Source organism: Taurulus bubalis (genome assembly GCF_910589615.1).
Source record: "Taurulus bubalis genome assembly, chromosome: 15".
Taxonomy (NCBI): Eukaryota; Metazoa; Chordata; class Actinopteri; order Perciformes; family Cottidae; genus Taurulus; species Taurulus bubalis.
In genome coordinates this window covers 21,287,924-21,301,615 of record NC_136603.1, presented here as the reverse complement: position 1 = coordinate 21,301,615, position 13,692 = coordinate 21,287,924, and the positions used below count along the sequence as shown (strand labels likewise).

The following is a 13,692-nucleotide window of genomic DNA, read 5'->3' as shown; positions in this document are numbered from 1 at the left end:
CGGCGAACCAAATAAGCTTCATTTTTTTGCTTATATAAGATATTCTATGATGTTGTTTTCTGGTTGTTGTTTTTTAACAGCAACACACCATGAAATATAACTGCGACTACGGTACTTGGTGACTCCTGTGTAGCTCACAGGCAAATCCCACAGCCAACTTTCTGGGCACATAAGCCCTGCCCCTCTCAGAGATAGGCCATCCAATTATAGGCAGCAGAATTAATCTGTGACTCCCATAATGAACCCAACAGCACCCTCTCCGGGTCCTCGCCGTGCTCGGATGTGAAGGCGTCTGTGTGCTCCAGTTGACCCGACGGGGAATTAGCCACAGAGCTGTCCGCTGCAAATAAATCACCGCTGCGGTTAGTTTGACCAGCGACGCTGCAGCTCGACCGCGTCGTGTTGCAATTTGGTTGTTGGTTTTTGTGGGTTTGTAATAATGTGCAAATTGAAATGGTAAAAGGCAGGAAAAACTTAAAGGGACTAGGAGATATTTTAATAAACCGGCATGCCGCCGCACATTTGTGTGTCTCTGCAAACATATTGCTTCTGCTTAAGATGTATTCGTCTGGGCGTGTGTGTGTGTACATGTCACATTTGTGTGTGTGCGTGTGTGTGTGTGTGTGTGTGTGTGTTTGGGTGTGAGCGACCACTGGGGTCATATACCATCAACATTGGTCTTATTGTAGAGACAGCCATCGCACCAGATTTCATTCTAACAAAGCCCTAGTGAGGAGGTGTACAATCAACTTCACCTGAAGCCTAAACCGTGTGTGTGCGTGTGTGTGTGTGTGTGTGTGTGTGTGCGTGTGTGCGTGCGCGTGGGTGTGAGAGAGAGAGGGAGCAGGAGGGAAAACAAGAAAGAGAGAGAGAGCGATGCCACAGAGGAGAACAAGGGGTCTCGCTGAGGCCAGAGAGGCTTTTTCTTTCTCTGTCTGTGTACAGCTCAAGGCGGTCTGTTCTGAAATGGTCTCTGCTGCCGGCTGATGGCATGAGACCTTTCCAATGATGCCTGAAAAAAAAACGGGGAGAAAAAAATAAGCCTCTATGCCGGTGTATCCGAGCAATAGCGCCATGACGTTCCTTCAACGCGCTGCTTTGTTCGACCTCGTCAGAACAACGAAGAGGTGGATAAAGCCCAAAGCTGACTGTCAGAGAACCTCCGCTACATGCATTGAGGCGGCTGGCAGGAAGGTGACAGCAGCTCTGTGGTTCACAAAGACATTCAAATCTTCAGCGAGAGAAGGGTAGTCACTGTGAGGGCATCATTCTTTCTCTGTTAGCTGCGTCTAATATCCGACGAGCGCATGCTGTGGTTGGTGAGGTGTCCTTGAGTGACAGAGATGTGGACAGGACAGAGCTGGCATTCCGGTATTCTCCTGCTGCCCACCTTCAATTTCATGCCGGGGCTGCTGCTGCTAACGGCATTTTAATTTCATTTTCATTAAGCTGTAATTATCTTTTTGGTTTCTGAAGAATGTACGAGTTTAGAAAGAGGCCCTCTTTCCTCCATTAAAAGAAAGGAAGTAAAAGAAAAGTTGGTCACTCTCAGGGGGTAATTATCAGATATGAAGTCTCAATTTGACGTACTTTGTAAGTCAGAATTTGTAAGTATTTGTATTTAATTTTTTTAATGGCAAAATTGGGTTTTCTACAGTTTGAAGGCCTTACATCTCTGAAAATAATAAGAAAATAAATAACTACATTGAAAAGAAATTGTCAAAAGAAACATTCAGATTTCTGGTTTTGTTTGTTAACAAACCAAGAACCGATCAGATACCAATGTCTTAAAAACCATGAATGTTAAACTGGTCATCATTCCCTCTCTAATATGTATTGTACATTGCTGGAAAAAATATATCCTTCAAACAACTGTCTATTAAGTTTCTCGCCAAAATAAAGCGTAATTTCACAAGGTTACATTTGAATACACGACAATAACGTTATAATTAACCGTAGCCCAGTCTTGGGCGCATCATAATGTAACTCAATGTAACCTCCTGTTAGCGTTAGCTCGGTTATTTAGCCGAGCAGGGCAGCGCTGCCCAACAGCTGCTAACAGCTGCTAACAGCTGCTAAAAGCTGCTAACAGCCGCTAACAGTTGCTAACAGCCGCTAACAGCTGCTAACAGCCGCTAACAGCTGAGCTGCTAACAGCTCCTCCCGCTGAATTCCACGATGAAGATTTGTTGCTCCCGATGTAGCACTATCGGGAGGTAAACAGTGTTTAACCAGAGGTGTGTAGCGCTAGTTTGCACATGTGCAGTAGGGTTCAGGCAGGTGAACGGATCGGCTAGCGAGCGATGTGTTGTTGTCCCTTAAGGGATATATTTCAATAAACCTGCTATCTATTGGGTAAATTCCCAGCGCTCAAACTGTGCAATAATAATGGATTCTTTTAATTGATTATTCTACTAAATGCTTCAGCACATCTGCACTTTGTATATCAAACACGTAATCTGTGTTGCATCAAAGACAATGCTTCAAACCACTGAGGACTTATCTGAGTTGGAAAAAAATGAATAATTAAAATGCACTATAGTGCCTTTATTGTATCACTCTCAACCTCTCTCGTTTCATTATTCCTCTCTTTCAGCCACTGCCGCCGCAAAGGGCAGTGGGATATCATCATCAATGGAAAGGGCTAAATACTTTAATTAATAATGCATAAATGCAACCCGATATCCTACGTTATATAACCTTAAAACCACGCACGTATTCCTGACAATCCAGTAAAGGGATGGGCCGAGTGTTTCTCACGGTGGTGAGAAAGCACAAGATCCACACAAACTATTTCATATGGATTTTCAAATGACTACACAATTCCCTGGAGCGAACACTATTGTGCGGACGAACACAAAGTTTTGCTAACCTGCGATCGATTAATGACTTTGATCAGCAGCGTTTAAACAATATGCGGCGGCGAGATTGATTCAGAGGACAGATCCGTGCGGGGAGGGGGCAATCTGTAATAATTAAAACCGCATAACTGGTGTGTGTGTGTGTGTGTGTGTGTGTGTGTGTGTGTGTGTTCAGTTCGATTTGCTAACTGGCCCAAGAGAACACAGCCAACGTCACATGATTTATAGCATGATGAAGGGGCCAAGTTCACCTCCACTCACACACACACACACACACACACACACACACACACACACACACGATCACACGGTTTCTGAGCTTCAGTATTTCAGTACATTTTAGCTCATTCATCAAATGGGATACAAACAATGTGTGGAATAAGTTGCAGTAATAAACCGTTGTTCACATATTCAGTGGGTTTAAATGAATACGTCCTGGAATACCATCATTATCATTATTCACTCGCGACGGTTCACACCAGACATCCATGTATGCTGATGAATACATTAGAGTGACGTTAAAGGTCAAACTCACTCGCCACCCATTGATAAAATGTTTCCAATGGATTTAAAGCCATTAATTTCTAACCGAGACTCATTGAATGTCCGCCATTAGTCACACCACAGAGACATGCTCTTATTATGGTGCTTTCTATATTAACGACTGAGCGAAGTGCAAGAGAATTGCCTCGTGATCCGGTATGCCAAGGGGGAACATGAGAACGGGAATGTGATAAAGGTCAGAGGCAAAGACTTGAAGTGTTTGTTTGTTTTGTTTTTTAGAATGACACAGCGCTTTCAGGTCGGTCAGACAAGCCGGGTGCACTTCTAAAAAAAGGACCGCTTTGAGGACGTCCCTGTGGAATATCCCTAAATCGAGAAGGTCCCTGACTCATCGTCTTCTTGTCTCCTTTCTCTGCGTTTCTTTTCCCTCGTCTGTTTCACTGCTCTGTCTCTCTCTGTGAACGGACTTCAAGTGGTAAAACAACAGCGCTGCATATAACCTCAGGAGACTCCGGCCTCTGCAGAACAGTTGGACTTTCCCAGTTACACTGATGTTGATTTTTTGGGGGGGAGAGGGCTTTTGCTTTTTACAACAGAAGCACTGTGTGTTTTCTACATGTCTTTTTTTCGTTGTTTCTAGGGAAACAAAGTGGTGGCGTGGCAGCAGCAGGGGGGTTTCCTTAGAAAACAACAAGCATCGGGGCCTTAAGATCTCAATTCGAGTCGCTCTGCAGCAGAAGTCCTCTCTGCATACAAATTGAACCGTCACGGAAAGGTTGTGATTTTTTTATTTAATTTTTGTGTCTTTTCATTTCAAAAGTGGCTTCTCTGCGGCTCCGTTCCCGTCTGATTATCTGTTGTGTCATTCTTCTGTGTGTGTGTGTGTGTGTGTGTGTGCGAGTGAGTGTATATGTGTGCAAAGACACACATTTGGCTCAGTGCAAAGCAAACAGCAATGAGTATAAGGAAACACACACACACACTCAAGCTGCAGCAGCAGCTGTAGTCTGCTGTCAGCCCTGCCCTGCCTGACCCACTTTGGATGTTTCTGGAATGGAAGACGGGCTTTTCCAGAGAGAACCCCCTCCATGTTGCTTCTGTTGTCATTCCTCTACATCCACCACGTCTCTGACGTCTCAACAATAAGTCAGAGCACACACAGACAGCTCTGGAGGCTGACTGATGCCGCGCTGCTGTGCGCCGGCGACATGTACTCTTGAGTCAACGGCTTCGAGATCACGCGGGCTAATCTCGCGGTCTGATCTGTGTAACGTGATCTAATGATCGGTGGGTCTAATCTGGTGAGATAATCAAAAGCCAGAGCGGCGGGATTACGGGCGAGCCCCAGCTGGATGCGCCCGCGGCTCACTCACCGGGTCGAGAGTAATAGGATTGACAACTCAGATCTAATCCCTTAAAAAAACAAAATCTATGTGATCACGAGATAGCAGATCAAAAAGTCTTGATCTGCTATCAAGAATGCACTTCTTCTAAATGTTGTGTTGTTCATCTTGATCTATGGGAGCTCTGCTTTTTACAAAGGGCACTGTTGTACTAGCATTTGAGGATGAGGATAATGACTATTTATGTGTTTTTTTTTAAAGAATTTGACCAAGACGCCCTGCGCTCAATAACACAATGTGTGTCAGATCCAATCTACAGCAGCCCATCATAATAGTTGATCAAGTGTCTCACGAGATCAATACTCAAGGCCGAAGGGAACACTGGTGTTCGGGTATCTCAGACACCTCGTCCTGACGGATCTCCTCTGCTTCGGCATGAAGTCTCGGTGGGTCGGCCCCGTTCTCTGCTGAGGCTCCGGTGCCAAAGAAGGGCGAGCGGTGCCTCCCTTTCTCACCCGGGAGACCGAGACGAGACGGCCATGTTTCACCACGACAACACGTGACACACTCGACTGTTATCTGCTCGCGAGAACGAAATGAGAATTCCCCCGAGCTGTGTGCGAATACGGGGAATAAAACAAGAGGAAGGGAGAGAAGAAGGAGCGCGGGGCGTGAGGAGAGGAAACACTATACGCGCAGTATTAGCGACGCCTGATATCACTTGTTGGAGATTTTCCAAATTCTCACTCCCTGAGGGGGTGGAATTAACGGAGTGCGGTCCCATTAGGGCCTCTAATCACAAACAGCACCAAATGAACGCGAAGCAGAGCGTCGCCCGATGAGAGCTGCAAGAATTAGGACAGAAGAACTTCTAACGGCGGCGTTCATCCTCCCTTCATTAACATTTTACTTCAGTAGGACCCCCACATGCACGGTTCCCCTAACACATGCAGGCGCTGTTGCTGTGGATGATCGTCACGGCTCTGAGGAGCTCGGGGAGGGAGGCCCGAGTAGCTCCACGAAATGGCCCCAGTGCAGGTGAGGCGCTGTCAAATCGAGTCAGGGATGGCCGGTGGGCCACATCCCAACTGTTCGCAAATGCTAAAATATCCGCCCCTCCCCCCCTCCATCACTATGATCAGACACTTCACCCCGAACCAAAGAGACAGCGTCCACAACTGTGCACAGCTGCTGGACACGGCTGATGTTCGAATGAGAAAAAGAAATGCCACAAGCCAATTCCAATGTGACAGAAGAAGGAGGACAGACAATTGGACACACATACACGTGCACACACACACGTGCACACACACAGCCGCGCGCACAGACCCTAACACATGCACAGTGGGCAGAAGCAGATCGCCGATTAGAACCTGACCCATGTCCAGATGTGCTGCTATATAAATCCCGTTAGCGAAGCCATTTCAGTGTGTAATCACTAAGGGCGATTGAAGGGGGACACCATCACTCACAGTGTTCAATTCCAATGTGAGGCAGGAGACGAGAGAGAGAGAGAGAGAGAGAGAGAGAGAGAGAGACTATCAAAATGGCTCAACAAGATGAATGACTAAACACGGCTTCTGAGTGCTTTGTTGAAAGACAAAAAATGCTTTTTATGATGCCAGTTTTCCATTAAATTGTGCAAAGCGCCGTTCAATCAGTGTGGTGCAACAGGTTTGATACCTGATGATTCCAAGAGCAGCAAATACACAGTCACCTTCCATTATTCTCTAACAAGGCGATCCTATTAATTATTATAATTATTATTAATTAATAATCTAAAATCCTTATTTTGTGTGTGTGTGTGTGTGTGTGTGTGTGTGTGTGTGTGTGTGTGTGTGTGTGTGTGTGTGAGAGAGAGAGAGAGAGAGAGAGAGAGAGAGAGAGAGATCAGCTGGAGCATTAAGTGGCTATTGGAAGTCGAAAAGGAAAAAGGGCAAAAAAGAAATGATGCGAGACAAGATTATGTTTGAAAGGTGTGAACTCTATTCTGCAGGAAATGTTGACCTTTTTTTTAAATGTGTCTCTCTCTTATCCTTGCTTATGGCTTTTGTGACGCGCCCGCGTGCCGAGCGGTTGAGAAAATCGTGCACGCGCTTCATAAAGACCGGTAAACCTAAAGAAAGTGTTGGTGGCGACTCGCCGGTCAGCTGTAGTGTGAATCAGAGGCATGTTGTTCAATACTTAATACAGAGCGCTCTCTCTCCCTCAATTTAACTTTTTACGCACGGAGACGCAATTTGTTGATGTAAGCAGTAATAAATCACCCACTATCACCTCGTGCACTTAATCAAATAGGAGCCACAGCTATGCGTGTTAAAGGCCCGATAAGAGCCATCAACCAGTGGTTGGTGAACGTTTTTTGTACACGCTCTGCGCCAAAACAAAGCACACTTAAGTTCCCCATCACACCTTGTCTTCGTAGTCTCCGTTTCCTGAGGCCGAAGATGCGCACTTTAGAGAAGATGTCGACCAGGTTCCCATTGCAGAGCCCCTTGTTCTTGCTGGGGCTCTTCTTCCTCCGTCGGTTGGGGGCGGGCCGGTCGAGATGCTGCTCCCGCGCCTGTCTCTTCTGTCTGATCAGCCCACTCGCGATGGCAGCGGCCATGGCTCAACGAAAAATAAAAAAATGGTCACAACCGCTCGGGTCCGGTCCGCGCGCGGAGCGCACAGACTAGCACAAACAAGCCGCCTCCCGGAGCTCGCAGCCCGGGTCACAGTCCCATGGTGGCGGATGAGTCCGTTCCGTGGTGTGAAATGTCAAATATATGTTTTTTGTTTTTTGGGGGGGGGCAGCTGGTTTTCTTTTTTTGTCCAAATACTACATGGTCATATTAAAAGAGCTTTAACCATCACTCGAAATAGTCTTGGACATGATGGAGGAAGAAGAAAAAAAGGAGATCAGTCCATGCGTAATTCCACACATGCATCAACAGCCATAGTCTTGATGGAGAGCTATGCCCAACTCAACGCGCACTGAGACCTCAGAGGAGTTTCATACCTGCACGGTGGTGTTTTTGCTCATTGTCTGTGACATGTTCGCTGGCGTCGCCTCCTTTTACTGTCCGATGCCGTCTGCGGCGTCCTCGCGGCACATTTCACCCACTCTTTCCCCTTCTTTTCGCCCCCCGTTTTTCTCCTCCTCCTCCTCCTCCTCCTCCTCCCAGACGAGGTTGCTCTAGCAGAAGTCGCCGTTTGGGTATAGCAGCGCGGGGACAGCCTGTGCATGTGTGCGCCGCCAGCAAATCGAGCGGACGCAGGCGCCTCCTAATGTGTGCGCGAGGATCACCGCGTGAGCGGAGGCTCGGCGGCGGCGCCGCCGCGGGGGCGAAACGAACTCCCCAAGTTTGCGAGAGGCGATCCGTGACGGCGACCCTGCGGTGATGGATCACACATTCAGGAGATGGGGGAAAAAATGAATTAAAAAAAAATTACGCAACCGTGGTGGAGTTATAAATCGATGCAGCAGAGGCTCAAATGAACGCAAACTTGTATTCCAACTGCCCGCCGATCTGCCCGGATAACGTTCTCAACAACATGGATGTCCTCACTGTATTCCACACTCGATAGGAGCAGCGGAGGAAAAGACTAAACATCGCCAAAGCTGATCTAAATCCTGTGGAGATGACGTCTGCATTGTGTGACAAGCTGCATACAAATACATCAACTTAACCCCCCCACGGGCGACCAGCAGCCTGTGTCGACCCAGCGGATCCTCCCATAGAGCCCACAGCAGGTGGAGGTGCGTACCGCGATCGGCGCGTAAAGCGAATAAGGGAAGTAACGCCACTCTGATGTGCGGCACAATATATTTTCCCACGCTCAAGAGAAGAAGAAAAAAAGCCGACAGGGAGCTGCGACCGCTCGCCTCAGTCTCTGTACCCCCAGATCAACAAATCCTCCCCATCAACAAGTCCTAACCCCCCGTACGCCTGAGTGGAGAGGATGTCCTCCCTGCACACACACACACACACACACACACACACACACACACACACACACACACACTCCCTCCCTCCCCCTCGAGCGCAAAGTCCCCCCCCCCCCCCCCCCCCCCCCCGCTCGAAGGGGGACCCTGGCATTGATGCTAAACGTTGGGTGGTGACATGACATTTGCTTTGAAACGAGGCAGATGCTCGGAAACACTTTATTTATTTTTATTTTGCTAAATAACTGAAATGATAACACAGAAGACAGCGAAGATCGCATTTCACCTCACAGTTCCAGTTATATCTGCAATCATAATAAAAAAGTAGATTACAACACTTTGTGTGTGTGTGTGTGTGTGTGTGTGTGTGTGTGTGTGTGTGTGTGTGTGTGTGTTTGTGTGTGTGTGTGTGTGTGTGTGTGTGTGTGTGTGTGTGTGTGTCATGAGAGCCCTCCGGGCTGCGCGCTCCATTTCGTGTGCTGTTTCAGCACCGCGGACAGCGCCGCTAATTTCAGCACTAGCACAAAACGATGGAGGGGAAAAAACGTTTCCTTCAATCTTTACTTGAACAGACCACAATGCAACATGGGGGATCCGATTCATGCTCCACTATTTTAGCATTAGTCCTTCAGCATTAGTCCTTTATTTTAGAGGGGCCGAATCGGACGAGTCTGTCCCACACAATAAAAAGCCAACCTAACTGAGACCTCTTTTATATATTATTTTCTTTCTTGTTTTTCTTGTTTGGGGAGGTTTATATCGTCTCATTCTCAATCCCAAGCGCAGGAATTAAAACTCAAGAGGGCCATCTGCCGTTTGTGGCTGTAATTAAACATTCGGGGCTCATAAGCACTGCAGCGCTGCGTTGCCCTACTGGTTCTGTCCGCGCGCCAGACGCACCTGTTGCTATCCAGCTGTTGGCCTCCCGGACGCGTGAATACAGGGTTGAGCTCCACAGAGGGACCACTCGTTTTCATTCGTTTCCATTACAGGAAGGGGGTTCAAAAAAGAGGAAACGTCATAAAGAAAAACAGAAGCACGGTGAAATGAATACCGAATATACGGTCTGCTGCTGCTGCTTCCTCAAGCTCCGGCTGCGGACGCACAGCGTTTGCGGTGTCTGTGCAGAAGCCGCAGGAGACACTGCAGTTAACGCTGCAACCAGCAGCGGACACTGTCAGCTCAACAATGGCCCCCTCAGCCGCAACGAGCCTGCAGAGCAGCACCGCCACAGCAGCCGCGCGCTCCTGCGCCACAGGGGGCTTTTCTATATCTAGATCACAGGCGGGCTACTGCAGCTTCCAGGGAAAATAAGGAATATTATCCTGCAGGTTTAGCATGAATTAAGCAGCAGGATGAGGATGTTACTGCTACTATTACTACTTTATTGCATGTACTGGATAATGTTGATCATATTTGAGTCATACCAGCATAACGTGGCCAACTGCAGCTTGAAACAGGGGCGTTTTGGCAAATCATGAGCTCAACAAATGAGAGACAAGGAGATCTGAAAGTGTTACAAATTGAATTTTGAGCAAAGACAACAGAGTTCTCGCTGAACGCAACATTATTATCTCATATTCCTTTTCAACAGAGGCATACATTAGCACTGGTGTGTGAGTAAAAAGACAAAAGTGTGGCAAAGGACAAAAAGAAAAAGAGGAGAGGAGAGGAGAGCATGTGGCTTTTACCTTTGCCACTCACACGGCATGAGGTTGAAAGCATGGCCGGTCAGACAAGCTCTCCACACACAGCACAGACATGCACATGCACAAGTCTCACCACTGCACAGCTGCGGGAGCAAAGTTAACCACTTGAAGGCACCAGAATGCTTTCATATCAAACAGAAGACAATGCAGGGTGTCCAAAAAGCACCACAAAACGAGGGTGCACATACCTACATTTTTTTTCCTCCTATATGTGAACGAATGAGAGTCCATGGCCGTCCCATTCCATCAGCCCCTCTAAGCCAAGACCTTTTTCCCTGGGACTTCTAATGCCCGTATTTATACTGCCCCACCTATAGGACCTAACACGGTTAGGCCGAACTGACAGTCTGCCCCGAGCTGTTCACCCTAATTTGTCAGCAAACACTTTAAACAATCCATCCTTTAAGTCGGGTCACAGAGAAAGGCAGTTTGATTAACGCAATTGGACATTTTTTCGTCCCAGACTAAAACGAAAGCGGACTAAATGTTGCCCCAGGGGTCTAATTTGCAAGAAATTAGCCGGCTGGAGAAGAAGACACCCGCCAACAGCGCTGTGCATGTACACTTCTCTAGTTATCTATACATTCTTGACACATGAAAGAACATCACGCCCCACAGTATAGCATGCACAGCTGGCCTCTGTATGTTTGGGAAAACACGGGAGGCCCAAAGATTCAGCAAAGCAGAATCTGATGCAGACTCGCGAAGCCACGTCCTCATCGGGTCGGAACATTTTAATCCAATCTCCTCCGAGGAAATTGCATTACCGTTAGTCAGATGTCCTGCTGCCGAGCGGGAGCAAATGTCGCCCAGTGGAAGCGGGATAAACAAGCCATTTGATTATTGCTATTACTTTGCCTCAGGGCCGTGTTCTTTTATCACCCACCCTGATGGGGAGAAAACAACAACAACACAAACAACTGTGAGTGGGACTCAGCACTTCTGTTTAAGTTGCCAGAATCATATTACATTGCATTTTCAAAGTCAGAGAGTTCATTTAATTTGAGATGAGTAATGACTTTTGCTTCGCTGCATGGGATTTATGTCATTTTCTTTTCTCCCTTTTTTTCCTCTCCCCTCCCGCTGTTTAATCATTGAACATCTCGAGTCCATTTGAAGCTGTAAAAGCTTCTCGAGCTGCTCATGGGCCGAGAGTGTTCTGCAGTGCGTGTGTGTGTGTGTGTGTGTGTGTGTGTGTGTGTGTGTGTGTGTGTGTGTGCATGTGCGTCTCATTTGTTTTGATGAGTCTAATAGTTTGAGCTAATCAGAGAGCTGAGATAGAAGAGCTCGTAAAGGAGGAATGAAGATGGAGAGCTTTTGTTAAACGGTCACAAATGAAGAGTGTGCGGTGATGAGGCCCTGGAGGTGTGCCAGTAAGTGTATGTATATCATACAAGGGTGCATGCATGTATGCATGGCCAAGTGCACATGTTATATAAAGCCTGGCCTTCCTATGTGGCAATAAAAAGGAGAACCTAACCTCTGCGGGTGGTAAATGTACTGCATTTATGTATATAGTGGCTTTCTAGTCTTGGCGACCACCCAAAACACAAGTCAGCATTCACAACACACACATGAACATGAACCCTCATACGTGGCAGAGATGAGGGGCCACCTGTTCCTCAGGATCCCCATAAACATTCACAAGCACAAGCAGCAAGTTGGGGTTCAGCATCCTGTCCAAGGACGCTTCAACATGTAGACCGGAGCGGCCGGGGATCAAACCGACGTCCTGAATAGTGGACTCTACTTCCTGAGGTATGAAATATGTAGTTGTGCTTAATAATTTGGTGCCCCTAGAATTGCATGTGGCCCTAGCATGAAGCAGAGTATGCTTTAGGGGCGGGGCTACCTTGTGACTGACAGGTCTCTCCAGCTAGCAGATCTGAATACAGCGGCTTCAACGTCACTCCTCTGCTGTCCAAATGTGGCCAAAAAAGCCAAGATGGCGACGGCCAAAAGCGACAATTCAAAGCATCAAGATGGATGTGAGGCGTCTCTGGTTGAGATCCAAAAGTTTCCGAAGATAGCAAATATGCCCGGCTGAATTTTGGGGAAAATGTGTTTACGATTATCCACAAACCATATTTGATGGAATGGTGGAGCCGTTAAATAAACAGAGTCTTGGGTTTGATTATTTTTCCTCAGAGCAAAACTCATGTAGCTTCAATTAAGCGGCGGTGTGAAATACAGGGAGGCCGTGCAGGATGGGAGGGTTTTAACGACCTACTTTAAGGCCAAACTGTTCCGCAGCACTGAAAAAGCCTCCATCCCCTTCGGACGTTGGCTGGAAAAGCATAGATTTTCTTTTTTTAATAAACATGTGAAAGATTTTGTAGATTCAGGAGTTGTGACACGAAGGGTCCCAGGGCCTTATACATTATGGCCCCTCAGTTGTTACCTCGGGCCATTTCCTGCAGCAGTCTGATGACACGCGATGAATGAATGAGCTCGCTAGGAGTTATCAACTGAGAAACAATCCTTAAGTGTTGCTTTATCACCAACACGACGCCTCCTGCTGCACTGTCAATGAATAATAGATTTGAAAAGGATAGGAAAAGGAAAAAAAAACAACCCTGGAGAGATTCAGTTCCAAACAACCGCAGGAGCCGACGCATCAAGTCTCCTTCAAATCGCTGGCTCATCATCTCACGCGGCAAGTCGTGAAATAATTTCAATGTGCATCGAGGAGCCGGGTGCACTGAATATGCCACCAGTGAATATGTACGGAGCACGTTAGAAAATGTCCCCCTCACCTCCCACCTCCTCCCCCTCCCCTTCCTCCTCCTCAGGGAGGAGATGAGAGTTGGGCCCCGAGGTGTGGAGCCCTCCGACAGGGACATTAATGAAACGCAGCGAGCTCCGCTTACAAATAGCTCCGTTCACGCCCGTGTTCCTGGACTTCATGGCAGTAAAAACAGCTGCTGTGTAAGACCTGTTCCCCTGCAATGAGAGGAGGGTGAGCTTCTTCGTTTTTGGGGAGGAGAGGTAATGTTACATTGTGGGTCTCTTGATTGAATTGTGAGTTTCCATTGCGATTAGGTCAATGGGAACAACCTAATGAAGACGTCTTGACGAGGATAACATTGGAAAGAAAGGTCAATTAGTAAAAAAAAAAAAAGATATACATCAGCTGGGGGCTTTTTTCTTTTTTGCCATCGACTTAGACTTTGGCACAATTAAAGGAGACCTGATTACGGGCAAGAGGAGGAGGAGCATGCATTGGGTTTGAGTGGCAGTGATTAAATACGGCCCTGTGGCCCCTCGCCAGAGGTGATTGGTAGAGAATAATGGCCCGAATCACAAAAATAAATAAATAAACGACCCCAATTACAAAGTGCATGATT

The 13,692-nt window shown here is 47.3% G+C and overlaps 1 protein-coding gene across 2 annotated transcripts in view; it reads right to left on the bottom strand.

The window, feature by feature from the left end:
• Positions 1-13,692, bottom strand: part of fgf14 (fibroblast growth factor 14) — a gene marked incomplete at both ends in the record, with an annotated part of 97,191 nt that overhangs the window by 26,820 nt on the left and 56,679 nt on the right. Inside the window, one exon of one of the 2 annotated variants that reach the window (XM_079231132.1) lies at positions 7,121-7,316. The exons of the other annotated variant lie outside the window; for it this stretch is intronic. Coding sequence (XP_079087258.1) covers positions 7,121-7,316 — 196 coding nt within the window. Of the gene's footprint in view, positions 1-7,120; positions 7,317-13,692 lie in introns of those variants that run through there. 2 annotated transcript variants of the gene reach the window in all.